Here is a 27039-nt window from a genome sequence, read left to right on the forward strand (position 1 = left end):
ATCACTAATTGTCCAGTGCGATTACAACATACCAACCCGTTCTCACTCCCGACGCGTAAAATAATGACGATTTGTCACGTCCCTTAACTTCTCATGCTGACGCCTAAGGTACCCTTCCACGTTTTTATGTGACGCTGTGGGTTGTCAATTCATTCCAATATGAACCCGCTCACGGCGATCAGAGACGCTTCGAGCAGAGGCGCCAGCCATCCATTTACTCCAATAATAACCCCGTCACGGCGAAACATGACGCTGTGAAGCACAATCTAACTGGAGAACCGGGGACCCTCTCCGCCAACGGGTTTTTCTCCCTTATTTAATGCTTTCTTGTAATGACATCGTTAACATTTCTCAACAAAAACACGTGAAAGTATCACTGATAATTCAACAATAAAATCGCTTCATGTTGTGGCCATCACACAGTGTTTTCCAAACTGATTCACGATCTGAAAGTGCGCAGATTTAACGTACATAATCCTTTGTTAGGTTTATTATTTTCATTTCACACGTAAAACACATTTATAGATTCATTCACCACTCCTGTTAGTTTTGGATGCGCTCGGCTCCAACCAATCAGACCAATTTACGCAGACGCACTAATCCCGTAACTGCACACTACCCATAATCCTCAACCGCCGTCGCTATGGAAATGAAGATAACAACAGCTTGGTGCTACCCGTTATTCCTTTATTTACTCTAAAATAATAACCAGCGATAATACGAAATTAAACTGGCCCAGTGTTTAATTATGTAATTAAAAATTGCAAATTTTAATATTTTATTTTTTACAAATTGCAATATTTATCTACAGCGCGCCTTTAGCGACACGTCAACAGATCTTAAGCAAGGCGATTGGATGGTTTTTACTGCAATGCATCTTGGGAGTCGTAGTAAATGTATCTTTCAACTCACGGTCCTGCATCGAAGTTTTCGACTGGACACGAGGCAGATCCTAGCTAAGTAAGTTGTGATAAACTGTGGGTAATTTGCATGTTCACTGAAATATTAATTTCAGTGATACTTTTTTTTTTTTTCCTTTTTAAGTCACTTAAAAATTTCAGTGATATTAAACTGATATTAAACTTGAAATGTTTTCACAGAGCAGTCTGTGTACCAAGAGAACTACTTCTGCAAAAGTTTATTTAATTTTTTTTGTGATCTATTCTCATGTGTAAGACACTTGCTTGGCCACCCAGCTAATGTTAGTACTGCTCTATTTTAGCAATGTATCTTTTCTGTAATCAATTCAGGTTTTTTTAACCCTATTCACGTAATTAACTCAATATTAACGACTTTAATCTCGTAATTGATTTTTTTTCTAAATATGGTGTAATACTGCCTCGTAATATAAGTTATTTCTTTGGTCATAAATTATTTTTGTAATCGTTTCACCAAAACAGACCTGAAATAATCCCTACATGTTCCATTTTCATTTGCAGAAATGACAAAGCCAAAAACCAAACCATGCCCTTCCTGTCAGGCCCCAAACACCTGCAACAGGAAGACATGCAGTGGATGCCTGGGCAGCCTGAACCTAAAGGAGGGATTGAAAAAAAAACAAGAACAGTTTAAAAACAGTAACTGGGCTGCCTCTGTTAAAAAAAACAGAAATGCGAGCAGGGTGGTTAATTCAGCCCAGTTGTCAGTAAGTTTAAATGTTCTGATCTAATAAGTGGTTGGTCTGGTAGACAATTCTTTATTAATCACAGTTGTCAATGTTTTCTTGTATATCATGAAGTAAGAAACTAACAAGACATGTATATACACATAAAATATTAATTTATAAAAGAGCATAAATAAAAAAGTTATTCACATCAGAATAACATCATCACACTAAAGACATCCAACTAGAAAAAACTTGTTAAAACTATTTTTATTTAAGCTACTTCTGATTTTTAATTTAATCGGCTATTAACTGAGAGACAAAACATTTCAAGATGGATTTTATCATACATTTACAGGTTTGGTCGCCATAAATACTTTTTAACTATCGACAACAATAAAACAACAAAGATGTGAAACTTAAAGGTTTGTTATACATCAATTTGCTTACATGAAAGACTGGCTGCATGTTTTTCTTTGTTGTTTTTGCAGGTTTCAAAGCTACATGCCCTGGGCTACCAACCAATTCTGTTTCTTGGACAGTTTGACCGTAAGGGCCGTATAGTAGGGGACGTGATCACTCAGATCGAACCAGCGGAAGGTGCTGCACGTGACATCCTCATGAAGATGAGGAAGCTTTATGAACACCTTCTGAGAAGTAAGATATGCTTTGTCCATTATCTGTAACCAGGTGTCCTTATCAGGTAGCCTATCCTAGCTGTCTTTGGGTGATACTCATGGTACACCCTAGATAAGAAGGCAGATCATCACGGGGTACATAGAGACAAACAAGATGGTGAGGATGAGGATAGTTAACAGTCACCAGCTATTCTATTCTACTCTACTCTATTCTGTTCTATTCTATTATTCAGCCAAGGTTCAGACCAGTAACCTTCTTGCTGTGAGGTGACAGCTGCCCTACATGTCCTGTTGCTAACATGAAAATAGTGTTATATCTGCCTTATTACCTCCCCATGTGTCGGTCACATCACCAAAGCTAGCCATACTGAACCTCTGGTGTTACCCACCTGAACAATTTTGCATGTGTGTGTGTGTATAGTATGGTCTTTCACACTCATGTATATACAAATGTAATTTTAAAAATCTTCACAAAAACCAGACCTGATAATTCTCTTCGAGACTTTCTAGTATAACAAATGTTATATAATGTTACCAATATGAACACCAAGATTCTTAAATAACTTATATACTTCTTAAGAGGTTACCTGATTACCTCCCTGAGGTAGTTAGCATCACCATTGTACAAAACTCCTAAGTCACAGTACTAGCTTGAAGTGTCAAATGTTATTCACTACAAAGTCAGGAAAGTAGTGTCATCAGAGGAAAAAGTCATTATCTATCTGGATTTATAGTCACACTCATTAATTTATTAATGTATAATGTAGAAAAGCACTACAGATGTCACACTACCCTAGAGGGCACTTGTACTGAATGATTTGGGTCAGTGAGTGTGTGAGATGACTTATTTGATGCCAATATTTACCAGTTGTATCTTTAGTAAAAACTTAACTGAAAACATGCAAATCACTACTTATTATGTGTTTATGTGTACTGTACATTTTTTCAACCCATTTTAATGAATGTTTAATATTTAAAATTTTTCAGAATTACAAGCTTCACCTCCTGCTAAAAGTTCTCCACCGGCAGCTGGACCATCCTCTGCTGACAGTGTCGATGCTAGACCAGTCCCAGACCCAGAGGCTCTAAACCAGGAATTTATTCTTCATTTAGAGCCTGTACCAACATCTTCCCTCTGTCAGCCTCCTGCATCCTCCTCTTCATCTCTGCTTCCTCCTGCATCCTCCTCTTCATCTCTGCTTCCTCCTGCATCCTCCTCTCCATCTCTGCTTCCTCCTGCATCCTCCTCTCCATCTCTGCTTCCTCCTGCATCCTCCTCTCCATCTCTGCTTCCTCCTGCATCCTCCTCTCCATCTCTGCTTCCTCCTGCATCCTCCTCTTCATCTCTGCTTCCTCCTGCATCCTCCTCTTCATCTCTGCTTCCTCCTGCATATTCCTCTCTGTCTCTGCTTCCTCCTGCATCCTCCTCTTCATCTCTGCTTCCTCCTGCATCCTCCTCTCCATCTCTGCTTCCTCCTGCATCCTCCTTTTCATCTCTGCTTCCTCCTGCACATTCCTCTCTGTCTCTGCTTCCTCCTGCATCCTCCTCTTCATCTCTGCTTCCTCCTGCATCCTCCTCTTCATCTCTGCTTTCTCCTGCATCCTCCTCTCCATCTCCACATCCTGCATCTCCCTCAATTTCTACGGTGTACACCTCGGATGTCCCAAACAAAAAAATGACAAGGAAAGGTTAGACGTTATGGTATTGTAAATGTACGAAACACATGACAGGTTCGTTAAGTTTGTTAAGATTTCTTTTTCTTAATTTTTGCATTTTTTCCAGTTTTACAGAACTCATGTAAATATTTCATTTGTTATTTTTCAGAAAGCCGAAAACACCGCACACAGAAGATTTTCAAATATGAAGAGATAGTAGACAGGAGAGTTGTAAATGTAAGTAATTTAGCCTGCTGTTGTGCAGATTTGTTTGCATCTTTGGACTTCCCGGATTTGAACTGTGCCTGACTGAATATCCATAAGCTTTTGTATTTGATGAATCTACACTAATTCAGCCACTGAGTCAGGATTTCACTCCAAATAGGACATTAAATAAGAACAGACCACCTGATACGACCTGGTCGTGCTGCCTTCCTGATGTTTACGTTCTTTAAAGTCCTCCTGACATCATGCTCAGAAGGAGTGATTGATGTGGAGGTGCTCCTTCCCATTCAGTAACATCTGCTTCAGTTAGTTTTGCTTGTGAGCCACAATGTAAGCAGTGTTGCTTTGCTGACATGCACTCGATGCTGGCAGTACAAGCATTGTAGTGGTTCTTATGTTTTTGTAAACTAATTGTATAATATATTGAGCCATTCAATAGTACACAAATGTTTATAAGCTCCTTTTTGTATGCAACTTGCATGTCTTTCTTAATTAATTGTTTGTTTATATCATGTTTTTCAGGAAAAAGAAGAAGTTAAAGTCAAGTGGAAGCCTTGCTCAACATGGTATGTAGTAACAACTTTGTTGGACGGGAACAGACATTCATATTGTTGATAAATAGTTATCAACTCAATTTGAATTCATGTATTTGGACTAAAGTAAATTGTCTTCTTCTGTGAGGAGCTTGATAGCTGTCCACCTCCAAAGTCCATTATGAGTTTTGGAGGTGGACATGGTCAACACTTTTAAGAGTAGGCATAAGACTTTACTTATTTATAGAGCTTATAGTTAGGGCTGGTTCAGCTCAGCCCTTAGTTATGCTGTAATAGGACCAGACTGCTGGGGGTTAGTGTCCCCCCCTCTTTCTCTGTCTCTTTCAGGGTTATGCAGGCTCAGTATTGGTTGAAGATGCAGTCACGTCTCCTTTTACTGAAAACTCTCCCCCTCTTCCTCATCACCATCTGTAAACATACATGTCTCAGTAATGCAGTTCATGCATGTTACTAACTAAACTTCTTCCCTGGAGTTTCTGTGCTCTCTCATCCAGCAGGTTCCGATGGATCGTGGCTGCTGCTGTGGTCCTGCTTGACATCTACTACATATATTAATACTCTCTGACTTGATTTGATTAATTTATATTACAATGAAGGCGTATAAAGCATGACATGAATATAGAAGATATTTCATCCTAAAAAATTGTCATATGTCACAACCTAAATTGTCCTATTTTGTGTGTGGTTGTCGTTGTTGTTTGTTATGTTTTTCTCCTGACAGTGGCAAAGTGTGGGATGGGAACCTGCGCAGTTTTACACACAGTAAACCAGGCACCACAGGTCGCAGAGATCGCACAGTTCACAGCTTGTAGTTCAGCATAAAAGTTCAAAATAAAATATTTACTATACATTTCAACCAGTGTCAGTCTCTGTTTCACTCTCTAATTGTGGCTTAAGTACCTAACACATACATGAATCTGATCGATCAATAATATCTTCCCTGCACTCGACATCTCATAGTTTTACAGCAAATGCTGATTTTCAAAACATTCTAGAGGAAAACAGAGATAAAAAATAATCTGAACAGTAACAGTGATTGTGGATGATGATGAAGGCTTCAATGGATTATTCTGTTTCAATCAATAGGTTCGTATCTATGACAATAATTTGATAAGTTTAACAGGTTGGTTTAGGCCTGGCAAAAAAGCAAATATTCACAAACTTTTGTTTTTGAAGAATGTCTATCTTTTTTGGGATGAAGCTATCTGGCAAAACGAGACAACCCTTTTAACCTCATCTTTATGTCTATCATGTGGCTATGATACTGGATTTTGGTTTGATGCATATGCAGGTTACAGCTGGGGAATGGCAGTATGTTGTGGATTGATTTGGCATGTTCAACCACTGTTACACCAAACTCTCTCACTTATAACATGATAAAGGCCTCTTACTCAGTGTCATGGATTTTCTATACTTTTGGGGACACAGGGCCAAAGTCTGAGGCAATAAGTCAGATCAAAGAAGGCAATGATTCTAAAATGGGAGTTTACTTATGTCATTATATATATCCAGGAATATGTGCCTGAGGATAGTTGTCATGAAATCAATATTAAATCAAAGTATTCCTTAATTACCACAGCTGACACGAGTTCTCCATAGCTGCCTGCTGTCTCAGGATCTGTCTCCAAAAAGGACCAGGGAGCGCTAACATGTTATGTTCTAGACTGATGAAGAAAATGCACATTAAACATAGTATAAACTTACTGAGTGAAGTAATGTCAAGAGGATTCCTTTAGCTCCTATTGGGTTGGTTCCTTGATCAATGCAATACAGAATCATTAATCTGGTTTTATGTAATGTCCTCAAAACATGTCAAAATGAGGCTCACTAGTCTGTGTGGCCTCCACATGCCTGTATGACCTCCCTACAACACCTGGGCATGCTCCTGATGAAGTGGCAGATGCTCTCCTGATGGATCTCCTCCCAGACTCCAGGACTAAAGCATCTGCCCACTCCTGGACATTTTGTGGTGCAGTTGGTGGATGGAGCGAGACATGATGTCCCAGATGTCCTCAATTGGATTCAGGTCTGGGGAATGGGCGGGCCAGTCCACAGCATCAATGCCTTCGTCTTGCAGGAACTGCTGACACACTCCAGCGACATGAGGTCTAGGATTGTCTTGCATTAGGAGGAACCCGGGGCCAACCGCACCAGCATATGGTCTCACAAGGGGTCTGAGGATCTCATCTCAGTACCTAATGGCAGTCAGGCTACCTCTGCCGAACACATGGAGGGCTGTGCAGCTCCCCAAAGAAATGCCACCCCACACCAAAACTGACCCACTGCCAAACTCATGCTGGAGGATGTTGCAGGAAGCAGAAGGTTCTCCACGGCATCTCCAGACTGTCACAAGTGCTCAGTGTGAACCTGCTTTCATCTGTGAGGAGCACAGGGCTCCAGTGGCAAAGTTGCCAATCTTTGTGTTGTCTGGCAAATGCCAAACATCTGGCACGGTGTTGGGCTGTAAGCACAACCCCACCTGTGGACGTCAGGCCCTCATACCACCCTCATGGAGTCCATTTCTGACCGTTTGAGCAGACGTGCACATTTGTGGCCTGCTGGAGGTCATTTTGCACAGCTCTGGCCTTTCTTTCCTACCCCACAGTACCTTCCCTTACCATTTGTTTCCTACTCTTTTACTTCTTCTTTGATGACGGTTGTCTTTCTAGATAAGCAATTTCATTTGCTCTGGGGTGAGTCAATGGCTCGGGTGCATTCTGGGACTGTCAGTTCACCAGTGTGCTGGCATGCTTCTTAACAAACACATCACTACAGCAAACATCTCAATTGTACTTGTTGATTTCTTCGACAAAACACTGAACAAAAAATTTACTTGTGAGTGTGCTGCCTGGTGCTTTTAAATTTTGTGATAATTTGAGCAGTCCAGAAAGCATCCCATGAATTAAATTATGTTATAAGAATTATGTTATATCTGAACATGTACACTAGTCATTAAATTAGATGGGAAATAATGATTCAGGGTAAACAACTGCACCAAGGAAATTCCATTTTTCTTCTCAAAATGTAAAATGTCTGTTGAAAAATCACATTGAACAGAGATGTGATTAACTTTTTATTTTACCAAACATAACATCAATGATGACACAATCAGTCTTCATCAGAAGTGCTCAAATCACTCTCAGTGGCATCGTCTGGAATGTCCTCCTCCTCCGAGTCCATTTCCAGGAGTGGTTGGTGGCTGAGGATTCTCTTGTACACGTCCTTTACTTTGAGCATTTCAGCTTTCAGTTCACTTTGTTTTTTTAAAACCAGGCTACAGAGTCCCTTCTGTGCATCCTCTGACATGCCAACAAAGGAGGCTGTAAAAAGAACAAAACAAATAAATATGAGAAAAGTAAAAAAAAACAAAAACAAAAAAAAAAACCTCACCTCATAAACACAAGGAATTAGGATGCTGTAATTAAACATTTTTTTAAAAGGGGGAAGGCAGTGTTAGCTAGCAATCTAGATATAGGTAAAAGATCCAGTAAGACTTTAGCATCTGCTCTTATTTTCAATCGATTCATCAAAAATTAATAAATAAATAAAGTGCTTACAGTCTGAGGAGATTGTCCCCAACACCACAGAACGCATTCGCAACACTGTCCAGCGATGCTGCATCTCCCTGCAAAGGATCATCTCCTCCTCTCTCAGGCGCCTCACAGCCATCACCTTCTCAAAGACCTTTCTCTTTGTCCGGAGGTCAGCAGCAGCTACAGTTTAACAACATCAGATGGGAAAACATAGCAGCATATTATGATTCAAGAACAAAACATTCAACTACTGCTCAGATACTGGGAGTTTGTTTAAAAAGGATATTTATAAATCAAGAGCTTACGTTCACTTGTGCTCTGCCAGGGCCAAACGTCGGTCTGCACGAGGGCATCACTGGATACGATTTGCTTTGTTGGTTCAGCGAGCTTGTTGTAGTCGTCAACAGCAGCCGCCAAGCGTTTCTTCTCAACTAAGATGACCTTGCGAATTCTGTGTCGCCTCTTGTTGCTATCTGTAAATAATCATAAAAAATTCACACCTTCACATAATGTATATTATGTGAAGGAAGGAAGTACATCCTCAGCCCAGCAGAGGATGTACTTCCTGAGGCAGCTGAAGAAATTCAACCTGCCAACACGGACGATGATGCAGTTCTACACTGCAATCATCGAGCCATCCTCACCTCCTCCATCACCGTGTGGTACGCTGGAGCCACTATCAGGGACAAACAGAGACTGCAGCGTGTTGTGCGCTCTGCTGAGAAGGTGATTGGCTGCAGAACCTGTACACCTCCAGGACACTGCGGCGTGCAGCTCGGATCTCAGCTGACCCTTCTCACCCTGGACACAGTCTGTTTGACCTGCTCCCCTCAGGCAGGAGGCTCCGGTCCATTCGCACCAGAACCTCTCGCCATAAGAACAGTTTCTTCCCCTCTGCTGTCGGACTCATGAACAATAACCATATGACTGTCCCCGCCACTAACTCATGACCCTACGCTGTGTCACTGCATCATTCCATGTTTGGCACTGATCACCACCTGCACTCATGTATATATCTTTCTACGCAGCACTTTTAATTCTTATTCTCATGTATATATCTCATGTATATCTCATGCATATATCCTTCTACGGAGCACTCTTAATTCTTATCTCATGTATATATCTCATGTATATCTCATGCACATATCTTTCTACGTAGCACTTTTAATTCTTATTCCTACTTTTATTTTTTCATGTCCATTTAATCGCAATTTATGACAGTATGTTTGCACTGAAGCACCGCAGCAATTTCCTAATGTTGTAAACCTGCTCAACATTTGGCAATAAACCCCTTTCTGATTCTGATTCTGATTCTGATATAGTTACATTTTAATCTACACTCATCAATTTGTTTGCTAGAACAAATCACATCCAGCTTAAACAAACCTGGATCTGATTTTATTCTGTTTACAAAGTAGCTGCACAAGCTGTACAAACTAAGTATCAAACGGTCCGTTTCAAAGAAACTGGGACGTACCATTTTGTCTGTAAAGACTTTGTGTTCGCACTCTGATGATGACGACAAGCTCCTCTATTCGTGCCTGCAACGCTCCAAGGCTGCCATCAGTTTGATCACTTTCTAAGTGAGAGGAATATTAATCAGAATACAGGATGAGTAACAGTCACCAAACTACAGTGGACTCTGTGATCACTGACTTGATGACATTCATTATAAGACATCTGGAGCCTTCATGTGCTGTTATCTCATGATAATCATGAGATAACAAGTATGTTGGTGTTCAGGTTTATAAAACCAACTAGTACGATATCATTTCAACCCAGGTTCTATCCAATTTGATGAAACGCAACAACTCTGCCATAAATTTGCTTTTACAAGGCTTATTTTTCATTGTTTGTTGACACTGTCAGAAAGATCTTAACTCTAAGTTCTTTAATGAGGCCATGGTGGGTCCTGTTGTTATATACGAGTGCATTATATTAAGACTCACCTTCAGCCCATTTCTGCACATCGGCCACCCATTGCTGCAGCGTGTCGTCATCCACACCCAGCTCATTTCTGGTCGCATTCAGGCTCTCCACTTGTTCTCTAAGGATCCTTATGATCTAAGAATGCATTCATAAATGTCATTCATATTGACATTAAAAGAGTACTGGTGTTTCCCCCCCATTACCACACACATTAAAATGGGTGTTGAAAAAATGACCTTTAGATATCGCTGGCTCAAAGTGCGGCCCAGTTGTTCCACTTTCCTTTTGTTCCACCCCAAAGCCAGGAGGGTCAGCATGTCTGTTCGCCCTGCATTTCAGTTAGTATACAAATAAGAATTAATGAGCAGGAGACTGAGTGGAATCTCAGACATGGACACATACCTGCTTTAGACATGTACTTCGTTGTGATGGCCGCCCTAGACAGGAAACTGTTTACTTGTTCCACCTCTTCTCCAACTGTTGAACCGGCCCCATCCTGAAACGCACCTCCCCATTTGATCTATAGAAAGGAGGTCACAATACATGACTGCTGAATTCATTCAACCTTATAACAAAATGTCTCAAACTAATCCAAAACTACAAGCTGCAGTATACCTCGCATTTCCAAGTGTGAGCCTTTGCATGCATGACGGAGAGAAAAGGACGCATTGACAAGAGGTTCCTCAGCTCAGGGCACTGCTGAGCCACCTTGGTTAAATAGGGGAAATATTTACAGGCCACATCGGAGCAAAGGAACGTAATATGTCCTGGGACGCTAGCTGCCAACTTCCTCTGGAGAAAAAGGGGGTAAGCAAAGATCTCCCCTCGAAACATGTTCAATGCAGCTAAGAGGACTCCGTGGCGACAACCAGCTATTTCCATGCCCTCCTCATCCAACTTCCCAGTGGACTTTTTGGACGACTCCTTTGCTGCAGTCCAAGATGAAGATCCGCACAACCCTTTCCCCGGGACCTATACACTCAAAGATTTTAACATAAAAGACATGGCATGATTAAGCCCTATCAGGGACAAACTTTTTAAAACAAATGCATAACAATTAGCTGAATTAGCCTTAAGTCACACGAGACCTCATATCTCCCCAGGACAGCACTGATAACACAAACTAAAAATCATGTTGTTTTTTTTAAATACACATGGTGACAAAATTAAGTACACATTAAGATAAAGTAAAGTAAATAGTATTACGACAACACCAAGAGAAAAATAAAAAAAAAATATCGACCCATCCATATATGTCTACACACACACACACACACACACACGTATGTGTATATGGTTACGGCATTAACATCATTTTAACAAGATTAACGCATATGTGTATCTTACATGATTTGTGTGTCTCTGGATGTATTTCACAAACTCAGCAACTTCCTCATCTTTTTCAATGAAGACACCTTCAAAGTTCCCCTGCTCTGAAGTGCTGAACGAACACAGTGACAGTTGTTTGAAAAGAAACATTAAAATACATTTTTGTACAAATCCATATTTGATTTATGTCCACAATGCATAACGTACCTTGCATTTGATTGAAAGCGATAAAGCTTGCGGTTTCCATCAACTGAGACGGCGAGCATGTCTGGAGTGCAGGCAGGGCAGCTAAAGCATGGCTCCTTGCACATCCTGTCCACCTCAAACTTTACAGCACTCCACTCCAAGAAACTTTTACTGAAGGCATCAGCTGATATTCGACCATTCTTTTACATAGAGGACATACAACAGAATATTCAAGGACAGTCATCATAAACATTGATTTGCACAATTTCCTTAAACTTAGCAAATTTAGAAACCCACCCTTCCAAAATGGGCTGTTCGTTCATCCAGCATTTTGACAAATGCCTTAAGTGACATCCCTGGTGCAGCCTTCTTAATGTCATAGAAAGACTGAAAGACATCCATTGAAAACAGGGTGCAGAAATTTAAGGTGCCAGGCCAATATCCACTACCCAGGATGTCCTTAACTGAGGGGGACCACATTAGGCCACAGCTGGTGCAGCTCACCACTGGTAGTGCAAGGTTATAACGGCCTTTAGAAAGGATAAGGATAAATTCAGTCATGGCTCAAAGCATTCATTTTTTTCATGTTGTTTTCAAATCGGTCTGGTAAATCCAAATGACCTTTGACAGGTGCCCACATATACTGCGGGCCGAGGGTAATTAAAACCAAGATAGCAATGCACAATTTGCAATAAAACCTCCAAACACATCTATTGTGTATGTAGTGTGTGACAAAAGGGCAACTTACCATTTATGGTTACAAGAGCCACAATTGCACCGGGTGAAACCTCAACGTTACCTGCTGGGCAGTCACACACATGGTCTGGCCTTTGCACAGGCAACAGCCAAACTAACATTAAAACACACAATATATATAAAAAGAATTAGAAATTAACTGATACACAATAAATATACAATAACAGCACCCACTCATAGTACATAGCAAGAAATGCATAAGACTTAAAAACCGTACCTATTGGCTCTGATGAAGGCTGCAAAAACCCTCCTGTTACTGCCTCTCTGTTGTGCAGGACAAAGCGTGTGTGAACTGCAATATCACAGTCAGCACAAAGGAATGGAAGAGGCAGGCAGTCCAGACACCTCACAACTACTTGTTTGCCACACTGACACACACGGTGTGACTGTGGATCCAGAGTAGCTAACATATTGTCTATAAGACAAGGCCTGGCCTCTTTCCACTTTTGCGAGGACACCATATTTCTGATCGCCCAGTGAGTAGCAGCTGACTCACACGACGTCTCACAAGTCATGGCTGCGTCCTCTTCTCCATCCTCCAACAACTGAAGGAGCTCCTGACGAAGCACCTCAGTTCCATACACTAACAGAAAAAAAAATAAAGAAAGGAAGAAACTCTTCCACAAAGTGAAAAACACTCTAGGCAGTATGTTTCTTAGGACTCCACAAAAGCCCTGCCTAACTCAACTATAACAACAAATATAAAAGTAAACAGAAATCACAATATATACAAGAAGGTAAAGTACCTTTTGTTGGGTTGACACTGGCAACATAACTAGGTTCTTCACGTGGACATTGATGCTGCTCTCTGGACACTGAAGAGGGGGGGGGGGGGGGGGGGGGGGGGGGGAATGAAGAATATTTACTTACTGAAATTCTTTGGTGAAAACAAGTTGTGAGATAAAATCAATGGTTGCGTGAACACTGATCACGTGGCATGCAACTAGTACTTCGACTGGTTGATGGTCTTTGAGGAATAAAAGCTCCCTGTCTGTCACGTTTTTTCCAGCGCACTGGTCTTGGCTGAGGTTCACTCCGTGCATCATTCTACGCAATTAACAAGGAAAAAAGGGAACACCTAAAATACAGTCTATGATTAAAGCAAAGATTATCAAACATCTTAAGTTAACCAACTTAATTTGACATAAACTTTAAAAATAAATTCAAATAACATAACGTTTACTCCGTACAAAATATTAGACAAGCGTGTTCCCTCTTTAACAACTGTTTCCACTAAAAATGTTACCTGCATATCTTGAAGGAGTTCGTCAGCAGCCTGAAGCTCTTCCTCCAGCTCGGGATCCTCTGAATCACTCATTTTCAAGCTAAAGAGGAAAGAGATTTTTGCAGAACTCAGTGACATAAACACATAACTAACGCAACTCAAATGATTTTCAGTCTTGGCGCTCCAGTTAACGTTAGCAATTAACGTTAGCATCATCAGTTTGTAAAGCGCTAGCAGAACTCTTAGCGCAAAAACTGCTTTACGCACCATGTGAGGGTATTTTGCAGCACACAAGTCCTTTAACGTTTGTAATAGATTTAATCCATCATCGTTGGATTAAATGGCTAATGCTGCAGTAGCCACGTGTAGTCGTTACCTAGCAAGCATGCTGACGGTAGCTGTAGCCATTTTTAAATACATTACACCGTTTCCGAGCTCAGTCACCTGTTTGTTTGAAGCTTTTATGAAAAAACAAACTTTGAAACACACATCAAGGTATTACTTTAAATATATGTATTTTTTACATACCTGCATTAGAATCAATCAGTTCCGCCTCATTTTCTTATTCTTATAAATGGGTCTCTCCGTTCTCCCATCAGCCTTTGCTTACACAGGTTGCGTCTGATTGGTTGGAGCTGAGCGACATCCAAAACTAACAGGAGTGGTGAATGAATCTATAAATGTGTTTTACGTGTGAAATGAAAATAATAAACCTAACAAAGGATTATGTACGTTAAATCTGCGCACTTTCAGATCGTGAATCAGTTTGGAAAACACTGTGTGATGGCCACAACATGAAGCGATTTTATTGTTGAATTATCAGTGATACTTTCACGTGTTTTTGTTGAGAAATGTTAACGATGTCATTACAAGAAAGCATTAAATAAGGGAGAAAAACCCGTTGGCGGAGAGGGTCCCCGGTTCTCCAGTTAGATTGTGCTTCACAGCGTCATGTTTCGCCGTGACGGGGTTATTATTGGAGTAAATGGATGGCTGGCGCCTCTGCTCGAAGCGTCTCTGATCGCCGTGAGCGGGTTCATATTGGAATGAATTGACAACCCACAGCATCACATAAAAACGTGGAAGGGTACTGTAACAGCCGTTATGGTGTGGTGTCCCTTTAAGACACCCAAGTCGAGGGTTGATGGTGTCATCAGTGTGTGCCACTGCTCTCGCTCTCTCTCTCGCTCTGGGATTATGAGGACACGTGCCTTCACGCTCGTGCTTAACGAGGGACGGACTTATGTTTTCTTTTCCAGACCCTTTTTTTGTTTTGTTTGCAACGCTTGGGTTGTATGAACGCTGGGCATTTTGTTGTTGAGCCGCAGCCGTTCAGCCGGGCTTTTATATGGTTGCTGAAGAATGCGTATTAAAGAACCACCGTGGATTACTGATACCAGTGTGGGTGTGTATCCTTCCGCATAGCCTGCTAGGTGTTTTGCCGCCTCTTCTCAACCACACAACACAACCCAACGTTACAGTACCTTAGGCGTCAGCATGAGAAGTTAAGGGACGTGACAAATCGTCATTATTTTACGCGTCGGGAGTGAGAACGGGTTGCATTGTCACTGCTACATTTCTGTAATGCTACCAGAGATTATTTCCACTAATTAATTACCGTTGAGCTCAAAGGTTATATTAATAAACGGTTAACGAATGTGTATTTATGACGACGATTTGTGAGACTGGTAAACTTACCTTTGTTCGTACGATGGTCTTTCGTTCTACACGGTGCATTTCAAGGTCCTGCACCCATCCGTCGGTAAACTGTACCTGGGCTTGTTACAGTGACCTGAAGTTACTAAACTTCATGAGTGTATGCACTCACTCCAAGAACCGTATAATTATAAATCTGAGCGTGGTGAAAGTTGGGCAGCACGCTAATGTCTTTTGTCCCTCTGTGTGCTCGTAAGGGTCTGACACTTTCACTCCTTTGATTTTTTTCCTCGTATCTTTTCTTTGTCTTTTCGTCGAGTCTGTCTTTGTACGGACCGGCATTGTTCTCCTTTTGTTTTGTACATTCCTTTTTTGTGCGGCAAAGAAAAAAAAAAGAAGGTATTGGAACCGGAGAATGAACATTTTGCGGCGCTGCAAACGCTTGCATTTGATGCGGTACTTGGATTGTTTTGCCACGAGTTCCCGGCATGCAATGCGCGAAAATCACGTGATTGCTAAACAAGGGGGAGGGTGCATCCGGCCTCCTCGGCTGTAATTGGTCCAGCCCAGAGTCGATCATGACCAATTGGCCAATCCAACACCTTTCATTATCTATACCCTTCCTAAAAATAAAAAAAATCCATCGGCCCATAAAGACAAAAAATCGCCAGCGGCCCACCGGGCAAATGCCCGGTATGTCCGATGGCCAATCCAGCTATGCACACAATGCACTCTGTTTAGACCCAGACCAAACAATATTTCGTCTTGATGCATTCTCAATCATCCAGCAAAGTAAATCTCCAAAAGTTGAATCTGTTCATCTGGACGTAGCGTTTTGTGGGTTTTCTATAATGTTACATCATATTCTATAAGGATGTTATGTGTTTGTAGACTTTCTGCCCAGTTTGACCCATTTAGCAGAAGTCAGCATGTTTAAGGCTCTGATATCTATTCTGTATGACTTAAAGCAGTTATGACATGGTCTGATTTTCTCACCCAATAAAGGAATATTTCATATATCAGTCTACTCTTCATTTTATCAGAAACAGTTATCACAGCTCCTACATTTGCTGTTTACACATATATGTAAGCATTGAGCCAAATTTAGTAATGCCAACAAATTAAATGAACAATATTTGTCTCTTACATATGATACATCTATACGTATTTATACACCGTAAAAGATTCTTGTCTTTGAGTGAAGATTTATGGTGATGGGAAATATAAATAACTGAAACTTGAATCTTTACTGAAGCTCAGTGTTTGACACAGAGTTCACTCACATGTGCTGTACCAGTGTACCTGCACATGTGATGTGACAATAAAAGTGAATTGTTCACGTGAATTGTTCAAGTTCACTGCTGTAATAACTAATAATGATTAATATAATAACTATAATATTGGCCATATCATATTTACACTGACTTTAGTCTCATAAACAACATTAGCTAATTGTTATTTACTAGCTAATCTTAAAATGACTGTTCAGTACAGAAATGAAGCCCAACAATCATGTTTTACAGTCATGTGGTCTCAGCCTCAGATACTTATTAAATCACACAAAGCTCGTGTAGAAACAAACAAACAAATGAACAAAACATGTTCTCCTTCATTTCTCTCAAACAAAGCTGTATGAAACGTTTCCAGCGGTTAGTATAAAGGTTGCTAGGCAACCTGGGCAGCGAGACGGAGCTCGACCGGCATTTCACAAGCCTCGCACTTCCGGCCTTAGCGGTCTTTGAGTACGCGGCCCTTGTGGACCGTTAAGGCTGCGTACTTTAGGGCTGCAGAACCTGAATTGGGATACAGCCTAAAGCTGTTCCAATTCTCAGCACCGGTCCTCTCTTTCCCTGAGTCCTTAGCAAATCTCCTTCCCACGATGACGTTTCCATCGAGGGCAAGAAAAAGAGCTTAGGAAAAGGAGATAGGCGCTACTTTTGAAATAACACCCCACATGGTTACGTTGGTCTGCTTAGTCACGTGACCGCACAGCAACAAATCACAGCAGAGCCGGAAAAGGAGGCGGAGCAAAGTGTGTGTGCAGGAGAGGAGTCGAGCAGAGAGAGCTGCTTTTTCATGAAACGGGAGTAAAGTAGTAAACTTACAGGAACATATACCACTGCCAACGTTGAAATTAATTTCTGCATCGATCTGCACACCCTTGTGTCCTGGATCGTAGCCGAGATCAGCGTGAACCACGTGGGTCTCTGCTCCCTGATCTGTTTCTTAAGACTTTCAGCTTCATCACGGAGTTTCTCTCGGTTTGTGGGCTCATCTAAAGGTAATCACCGAGCCAACTTTAATGTGGGTTCAGTTTATGTTGTTGCTGTTAAGAATAATAGATTGCTTGGTATACACTGGAGTTAGACAGACTGTAGAGTTTGTGATTGTCTGCAACATTATAATCTGGCGGTTGCTATGGGATAAGAATACATACAGAAAAATAGTCTTTGAATATGAACAAAGGGTGCAGGGCAGGAGAAGAGCCAACCCTTAGGACAGGAAGCCACGGGTACAAGCGTGGGGGAGGGCAATCAGCCTTTAGGACTTCATAGGGCTTTGGAGTTGACGTCACGCCACAAAGCATTGTGGGAGCGCAGCGTCGTTTTCGGGGTCTACGAATCAAAACAAACACACTGTGTTGGAACGACGACTACAAGAAAGATGCTTAAAAGCAGCTTAAAAGAGAATGAACTGTCTAGAGACCGATTGCGTCCAGAGGCGAAGCGGCGGTACTTGCAGAAAATAGCGTGCATTGGAAATGTGGACCCGTATGAAATACGGCCGTGGAGTAGAAACCCTGAAGACCAACCGCTACTGACGTAGCCTGACATATTTTCGGACCTTGTCTGTGGAGTCAGCGCGTACAAGTCGTCATTCAAACAAAGGTAAGTCAGCTCGAGTACTGCGAGTGAAACGCGTTTGATTTCCCTGCAAACATTCAGATTAGTGCAGCATAAATTCATTCATGAGGGGAAATTACAGTGAGAACATGTGGAGGCTGTTAGAGGGATAACATAGTGAGTTCAGTGCATTGATGTGACATTGTCCTGAAGGATTGTTATTCTTTATGGTTAAAGAAATTGCACTATTCATATTTATTATAAATAATTCTAATTATACATCTTGCTTCCATGTTTGTATCCTGTGTCACTAAAAATACATTTTATTTTAGTTTTATACTTTGATCAATGACCTGCAGAATCTCCTTATTATATTAAGTGATTCATAATTGTCACTTTATGCTTTCTCCATCTCTAAAGTGATGACATCCTTGCATTACATACTTTAGGTTCATTTTCTGCAGGCAGGTTTCTGACAGAGAGCAGACAGATTTAGAATATAACATGCAGCGTTCTATAGATGGACACATAAAGAAATGAAAAATTACATGTTTGTGCTAACTTTCTAAACACTTTGTTACATTTATGATAAAGTAGATTAAACACATTTACGTCGGCCTTGGCTCATTAGTTCTTGTCTTTAAATGAACTTTGTCTGTGTGTGTTTCAGGTCCTGCACTCCCAAAGACTGAATGAACCAGCATCGCAGCCATGGGTCACTGTGAGCATCACAGGGAAGGTTGAAGCCGCCCACTGCAGCTGTATGGCCGGAGTCGCAGAGACCTGCAGCCATGTCGCTGCTCTTCTGTTTAATGTAGAAGCAGCAGTGTTGATCTGTGGCACAAGGACTGTTACAGATGAACCTGCATACTGGGTTTTGCTGGGTAATATGACCAAGATACAGCCAGAGGTTGGCCATAAGATGGACTTCTCCTCTTCAGCTGCCCAAAAAAAGGCTCTTGATCAAAACATAAACAGACCATCTGTAGTGACAGGTAAAAGGAGCCGTCCTCAAAGCAGAAAAATCCCACCTGCTACTGTGGAGGAGTTGTCACTGCTATTGGATACTTTGCTGGAACACAGTAAAGCTGTGGGTTGTGGGAATGACCCATCATGTTTTATCTAGGGGTCTAGATTTATGCCTGTAGTGCACTGCCGTGTAAATAATTTGCATTTACTGAATATATACTGACTGAGTCCCACTGTTCAAAAGTTGAATAAAGAAACAAACTAATTTTTGCCTCTTTTTTTTTTTTAATTAAAACCACTTTATAGAACATCACATCAGTTACAATGTAGAATCCATGTCATTTATAGTTTACAAATGACAAAATGTTTACACAAAATCATGAGTGTTTACATGATATCATTCACTACTAACATTAGTTTATTTACTGTATCTTTTGAAAAAATACAGCAAATTTAACAGCACAAGACTTAAGAGTATTTAACAGGAGCGGGTTTCATTCTTCCCTGGTTTTATTATCACACTGTTCACCAAACGCAGCAAACCTTCACCATCTTATCCTGAAGGGTCACCTCTTCACCCTCACATGGAAGAAGTAATCTGATTGGCATGGTGGTATGTTTGAAGCAGGTCCCTTGTGTAGCACTGGAACTCAGTCATGATGTTTCATCCATTTCATCGGCTGGTTTGCTGCAATAATGCCAAATAATTAGCAACTCTATAAATAGAAGGTAGTTCTGCAAAATCACTCAGTAGGATGTTTGTTCTAATTTGCTATGAGCTCAGAGCGCATAGAAAATAAAACTAATAGGCTATAAAGAGTGATATGAACATATTGCCTACTGGTGTTGGCCAGAGGGGCCGATGGCGCGATATGGCAGCCTCGCTTCTGTCAGTCTGCCCCAGGGCAGCTGTGGCTACAACTGTAGCTGCCTCCACCAGTGTATGAATGTGAGAGTGAATGAATAGTGGTATTGTAAAGCGCTTTGGGTGCCTAGAAAAGCGCTATATAAATCCAATCCATTATTATTATTATTAGAACTTACCGGAATGAAAATGTCTGGAGCACCAACAGATATTTGGAGATGGAAGAGAACGTCAGCTCGTCTCACAGCTGCTCTCCAGGCTAGACGCCTGAGTTTTTTGCTAACATCGATACACGAGCTGCCTCGTGTTGCTTCCAGGTTGGGAAAGAATGAAAAGATAAACCATTTTCAAGCTTATTCTCTTGCCGGTTGTGTGATCGAACATTGCAGCTGACCACACAGCAAATACGAACCATGGCTGTTGTGTGTGACTTCGCTCCCTTTTCACTTGCGCTAGACTCCCAAAATGGCGGATCGGGCCAAAATCCTTTCCACGCCCACCCCCGTGACATCACGCTCCAAAGCCCAATAGAGATTGAAAATGTGACGTCACTCAGGGGTAAAACCGCAACGAATTCTGGGAACTCGTGGCAAGAGGTACTAGCGCACGCAGGCTTTCAATTGAAATCAGTTATACAGTGTTAGATTATAATATTATTTTATGCCATGTTATACCCCTAATTAAAGATTGTGAATTATTATGTAGTTTTAGTTTGCATCATTCTCCTGAATTAGAAGAAGCTGACAACTATTCCATTAGTTAAACTGATTTGCATTACATTAAACTGCTGACTTGTTGTGAATGAATGATATTGTTTTATGATGCAGTATACTGCTGAGTTATAAGAAATACTGTTTGCAGAAAGTCATTGCCTTATTATATATTATATTATAAAAAGAAACAAAAAATGGCAAGAAGCTGTTGTACAGTATTTGTGTACATGACAGCATTGCTGTCCAGCATTGTGTTTATCAAAACTCTTTTTACAAATCCTGCTGTGCGTGTGTCCCCCAGGTGATTAACAGGAGGAGAAGAGTCTGGTGGTGCAACGGAGGAACAATTTCATCCATTTGGACTCAGCTCAGCCACTACAGAGGAAACAATCAATGACTTCAACACAAAAGGTGAGAAAAATATCACAGTTACAATTAGGGATGCACCGATACTGGTATCGGGGCCGATACTGTAAAATGTGTGTGTACTCATACTTGTAAAAGTTAAGCGATACCATGAACCGATAATAATGTAGCCCGGATGGGAATTTGGGAGTAGATACTCATAATTCCCATGGACTTAAACGCCACGGTAACATAAGGTGTTCACAGTTGATGTTATGTGATGTAACTGTACCCAGAATGTAATTTGCCCTGTAATATGTCTCAAGGTAAATACAGGTAATTAGAGCAATCAAACTGTTATGTTAATCATAAAGTATTATTTTATGGTATGTAACTCTGAATGGAGTTTAAATATTGTTCAGAGTTCTAATTTTCTGGAGGCCCGTGAAGGTAGCATAAAACGGGACCTGTGTATCTGTTGCAATGGAGGAGGAGAAGAGAACGGCATAGAGAGATGCACGAGGTTAGCTGAACCAAAGTGAGAGACTCGGCTAGTTTTACTGAGGTTAACTAGCACAAAAGAGTGTGTGACTAGAAAGCTAACCGTGTGAGAGCTTCGCAACAGAGTGTGGGTGAAGTGACTTTTTGTTTCAACGGTCGCACCACCGTGGAGTGGATTTAGTGTGGGACTGGTGAACGGCGACCTACCGAGCAACGGAACTGTAAGTCAGACTTTTGTGCTCTTACTGGGGAGAAGAGGATTTTTCTCCATCATCTGGCGTGAGCAGCAAACAGGCCTGCAACAAGTGTGAATGTGAGTGTGTGTGGGGCCCATGTGTGAATATTGTGTGTTTAGTGGATTTATATAACGTGTTTTGGAGTGTATATTAGTGAGTCACTTACCAAAAGGTGATAACATAAGTTGGGTTGTGTAATATAATTTGAAAGGGAATTATTTCATTTATACAGTACAGTGTATTTCATTTGGTTAAGGAATTGGAATATTATTTGAGTTTAAAAAAGGGAAGTGTTGTGATGTGTTCAGTAAACGTTTCGTTTGTGTTAAAGAGTTGTCTGGGGTCGTTTCTTTACTACTGGTTAAGTTTAACTTGTGTGTGGTAGAAGTATCGGTTTTTGTACTCAATATCTGCAAGTACTCAGATCCAAGTATCGGTATCGTATCGGTTTGGAAAAATGGGTGTCGTTGCATCGCTAGTTACAATATTACTGAAAGCTGGTGTGTTTTTAAAAACATGATAACAGCAGGTTTATCTTTTGCATCCTGGGCTCATCCATATATATGTCATCCAGGGAAGGACGGACGTTGTTTTGCTGTGCTGTATTTTAATGTGAAGTGTACATATTTATTTTTTATATTGCATGCATTGGTTATATTTTTGTGCAGTGTTTTATTTAGTTTGTATGTTTTAGTTGCCGGCAAATTGTCCTGGAGAGACTCCGCCTTTTCCCCCGTTTTTACTAATTGGACACACCTGAGAGAAAAGAAAAGGTAATTTACAGAGTGCTCAAGGACACATAAGAGGTTTGGAGCCGGTGTTCAACGAAAATGTAACACGGAGAATGCGAGACAGACAGAGGAAAGACACAGACGATCAGAGGGGAGAGCGAGAGACGATCAGAGAGTAGAGATGATCAGATGGAGCAGACGACCAGCGACTGGGAAGAGAGATTACCAGCGACTGGAAAGGGGAAACGATCAGAGGAAAAAAAGGCAGATGACCAGCGACTAGGGACGCGTAGCGGCAGTCTGGTGGCAATAACGACAAGAGCCAGCTCGTGCACTGCGGGAGAACAGAAGCAGTGAGACCGCGGTGCCGATTGCAGTTTGAGGAAGCGGCGGGCGGAGTTGAGAGCTCTGCCCACCCGGGTAAGTCTTTGACTTATCCTTTTTATAAAGTAAACTGCCAAAGGAATAGTGACTGCCGCTCCCTCCCTTTCTTCAGTGCACCAGGACGTGGAATGCGGGGAGGAAGGCGAGGACTCCGCTGGGTTTCCCTCTTTTAATACTACGCTGGACCTCTTAGTTTTCTGTGACTTTTAGGCCGTGGTGGATTCCACTGGACTTTTAATGTTGTGTGTTATTGATTTTTATTGTGTCTTCCCTTGGCCAAGGTTGTTTTAATTCATTTTATATTTTTAACTATTTAAACATAATAAATTATATTTTTAATTCTACAGTTTTGTTTCGTGTGCTTTTCCCTCGGCGGCTCCATTGCTCTGCCTGTTTTGAGGAAGGTTTCCTTCCTTTAAAAAACACAAATCACCTGTGGAAAGAAGATAAGAGAAAGATAAAACTCAGCCTTTCCGCACCGGTGTCACATATACAGAATCTACATTCGAATCAGAAACCACAGAAGTCACAAGAAAATACAAAGATCATATTTTATAAGCACACATTGAAACAACAATATCATCAGTTGAACTTGAAATTTCTTATGCGTAAAAGATTTTCTCTGCTGATCAATATTTCTTCAATAATGTCATTTTCATTACAACTCTCATTGTAGCACATCATTGTAATGTGATACTGCCACCAGAAGGTGGTGGAAACACACCAACAATGTGTTTGTTGACATGTTTGATTCCACCAATGGAGGGAGTTTCAGTTTGTTCCACGACTGCATTTCACTCACTGCCTCTATTTGTATCTCTGTCACTGCAGGACCAACATGGAGCAAGAAGTCAGCGCTCTCAGGAGGCCGACAAACCTCACAGAAGAAAGGGAGAGAAAACCTACAGCTGTGATGAGTGTGGGAAGTATTTTACCCGGGCTGGAGACTTAAAAACTCACCAACTCTTCCACAGTGGAGTTAAAGCGTACAGCTGTGACTTGTGTGGAAAGTATTTTACCCGGGCTGGATACTTAAAAACTCACCAACTCTTCCACAGTGGAGTTAAAGCGTACATCTGTGACTTGTGTGGAAAGTCTTTTACCCGGGCTGGAGACTTAAAAAGACACCAAGTCATCCACAGTGGAGTTAAACCTTACAGCTGTGACTTGTGTGGAAAGTCTTTTACCCAGGCTGGAAACTTAAAAACACACCAACTCATCCACAGTGGAGTTAAAGCGTATAGCTGTGACTTGTGTGGAAAGTCTTTTACCGAGGCTGGAAGCTTGAAAACACACCAACTCATCCACAGTGGAGTTAAAGCGTACAGCTGTGACTTGTGTGGAAAGTCTTTTACCGGGGGTGGAAGCTTAAAAACACACCAACTCATCCACAGTGGATTTAAACCTTACAGCTGTGAGTTGTGTGGAAAGTTTTTTACCCAGGCTGGAAACTTAAAAAGACACCAACTCCTCCACAGTGGAGTTAAAGCGTACAGCTGTGACTTGTGTGGAAAGTCTTTTACCGAGGGTGGAAACTTAAAAATGCACCAACTCATCCACAGTGGATTTAAACCTTACAGCTGTGAGTTGTGTGGAAAGTCTTTTACCCAGTCTGGAACCTTAAAAAAACACCAACTGATCCACAGTTGATTTAAAGCACACAACTGTGAGTTGTGTGGTAAGGCTCTGGAATTAACGCATACAGCTGCGACTTTTGTGGAAAAAGTTTCAGTGACAAACAGTACCGAAATATTCACTTACGGATTCACACTGGAATTGATGTTTCCTGCTGTGATCAGTGTGGGAAACTGTTTACAACAGATGCACAGTTACAACAACACATTGAGGAGAGACCTTATAAATGACCTGTGTGAGAAGACTTTTAAAGCTCCAAATCAGCTGAAAAAACACCAACAGATCCACTCCAGAAAGTAACTCTAGAAGTGCAGTTACTGTGAGGATGTATTGATTTTTTATCTTGTAATTTTAACCTGATTGTTTGGAAAAATGAAGAAGTAATCCGAGTTTTATAGTGTAAACTGTAAAATTTAATTGGACGTTGGCAGAGATGCTTTTTATTTCAGGCGACGTTCAGGATAAAAATGTTGAAGGAATTCCCTGACTTACAATGTCTTTGTTTAGAAGTGGAGCAAAGCACACTGATCCATTTCTCAACCCTGTCGTCACTGTGGTGGTGGGCAAGCGTTTCTCTTTAACCTTTGTGGAAAAACCTCCAATCACGAATGGGACCTAAAACCACATCAACGTAGCCACCCTGGAGACAAAATGAACTACTGCAAAGAATGTGGGAGGGGCTTCCACACACCAAGTACATTAAAACTACATGACCTCTTCCACAGTGGGGTCAAAAAGCACATCTGTGACCAGTGTGGGTCATCCTTCACCACTGCAGGAGCGACACCATACAAGTGCAGACACTGTGACAAAAGCTTCTTACAATCAGGTCATCGTAACAAACATGAACGTACACACATGGAAGTGAACTTCAGCTGTGACCAGTGTGACAAGAGCTTCAGGAATCTCAGTTCATACTCCGAACACAAACGATTTCACACTGTAAATAAACTGTTTCACTGTTACCAATGTGCAAAAACCTTCACTTCATTATCTGCTCTATGCAAACATCAGCCTGATCATGCAGGACTGAAATCACTGGATCACAATGAATCTGAAGAGAGAGAAAGATCCTCTTCTGGTTTCAGGGTCAGACTTAAAAACCTTGAGATCAGGCTCCACAGAGTTCAGATGGAATCTCCTGTAAAGAGTGTCAGCTGATGCCACACTTGGATTTGAGGCATCTCTGATTTCTGGGGCTGCAGTGAAAAATCCTGAATGTTACATTTAGGAAGCTGCATGTATAGATATGCATATGCAATTTCAATCCTTCATTCATATTTAATCTTTTGCTGAGGTAAAATCTTCTCTTAAATCATTTTCTCCCAAAACTACAAATATTTTCACAGCAGTTGCTCTAAAAACCTCAAAAATGAACTAAATCTGTCCACCAGCTTTGAAACAACACCTGCCGTGACGTTATGTCCAGAAAAAAAGAAACTCAAGCTAAACTGGTTTTGGGCTGTACTTCCATGTAATACCAGTTTGTACCAGAAGATGAACCAGTGAGGCTGTGTAACCTTTATTCAATTAAGCAAAGAACACAATCTTATTCACAGTGGCAGCAAAGAAATGTTGAAAGTTAAAAACAGCAGCACACATCAGAACCATTTTAAAGATCACAGGTGACTACTTTTACTTACCGTATTTCCCGGACTACAAAGCGCACCTGAATATTAGCCGCACAAGCTAAAATGACAGTTAAAAACAGCAGCACACATCAGAACCATTTTAAAGATCACAGGTGACTATTACTTAATTCAAATTCTGTTAAACTTCTATTTTTTTCTCCACCTTTCACTTTAGTGTATTTAGTCCTTGAAGTCCACATGTTGTTTTTTTTAATGAATTTTGATCCACATGTTCTGCAGCTGTTTTCTTGTTGATTTGAAGTTTGTATTATGAAATCCTGATAATGTTAAAGTGTTAGTTATATTTGATGAAGTCTGTGTAGAGTTTATCTTATTAAACAGTTTGGTGTGAAAAATAAAGAAATGGTCTCAGAACAAGTAGTTTGACCCATTATTTCCGATTCAAACTAATTTAACTGTTTTCAGTGGTACATGTGGAGGTTTATCACAGGAGGTGACTTGGCTGTTCTCCACTCACACTGAAGAAGGATCCTGCAGCTAATTAAAAACTCTAAAATGATCTTGAAGGAAAATTTGTTTGATTTTTCTTAAAAACATGCTGTTGGCAGTTTGCAGTTGCAATGCAGGATTGTGCTGCTGCTCGTCTACAGGACTCTCATGGAGCACCACTTTGAAACTTTGTAACTCTGCAAAATACAATATATAAAGACCAATGCTGGGCAATTAATTATATAGTTACTTCTTCAAAAAAGTTACTGAGTATTGCAAACAACAAAGATTTTGCAGCTGTTTATCTAAAAATGCTGCTAAGGGATTTTTTTTTAAACAAACATTATAAAATATTTACAGAACAATCAGCCGTTCTGCATCAAATCTGATGCCACACAAATTATTTGTGCCTCTCCAAAAAATAATTTCTGTCCAATATGAGTGTT

At 40.9% G+C, this 27039-nt stretch overlaps 1 protein-coding gene and 3 long non-coding RNA genes across 4 annotated transcripts; 2 read left to right on the plus strand and 2 right to left on the minus strand.

The window, feature by feature from the left end:
* The first annotated feature begins 922 nt into the window (after nt 1-922).
* LOC308394946 lies at nt 923-2627 on the plus strand. Its single transcript, XR_013971320.1, has 3 exons — nt 923-960; nt 1440-1645; nt 2095-2627. It is a non-coding gene; the product is annotated as an uncharacterized lncRNA (long non-coding RNA).
* A 5115-nt stretch (nt 2628-7742) lies between these two features.
* On the minus strand, nt 7743-12525 carry LOC308394696 (uncharacterized protein). Its single transcript, XM_080879134.1, has 11 exons — nt 12402-12525; nt 11951-12183; nt 11675-11853; nt 11486-11579; nt 10754-11110; nt 10541-10658; nt 10375-10466; nt 10159-10273; nt 8515-8682; nt 8234-8389; nt 7743-7996 (listed from the first exon to the last, which is right to left on the minus strand). The coding sequence occupies exons 1-11, from the start codon at nt 12508-12510 to the stop codon at nt 7785-7787; spliced, it is 1833 nt and encodes a 610-aa protein (XP_080735260.1). The 5' UTR covers nt 12511-12525; the 3' UTR covers nt 7743-7784.
* Nucleotides 12526-12639: 114 nt separating this feature from the next.
* LOC308394950 lies at nt 12640-14244 on the minus strand. The gene is made up of 4 exons (XR_013971321.1): nt 14163-14244; nt 13656-13734; nt 13156-13224; nt 12640-12992 (listed from the first exon to the last, which is right to left on the minus strand). It is a non-coding gene; the product is annotated as an uncharacterized lncRNA (long non-coding RNA).
* Nucleotides 14245-17028: 2784 nt separating this feature from the next.
* On the plus strand, nt 17029-23221 carry LOC308394935. Its single transcript, XR_013971318.1, has 3 exons — nt 17029-17571; nt 20982-21091; nt 22457-23221. It is a non-coding gene; the product is annotated as an uncharacterized lncRNA (long non-coding RNA).
* Nucleotides 23222-27039: the final 3818 nt, after the last annotated feature.

The sequence above is a fragment of the Rhamphochromis sp. 'chilingali' genome (assembly GCF_963969265.1).
Source record: "Rhamphochromis sp. 'chilingali' genome assembly, chromosome: 1".
NCBI classification, from domain to species: domain Eukaryota; kingdom Metazoa; phylum Chordata; class Actinopteri; order Cichliformes; family Cichlidae; genus Rhamphochromis; species Rhamphochromis sp. 'chilingali'.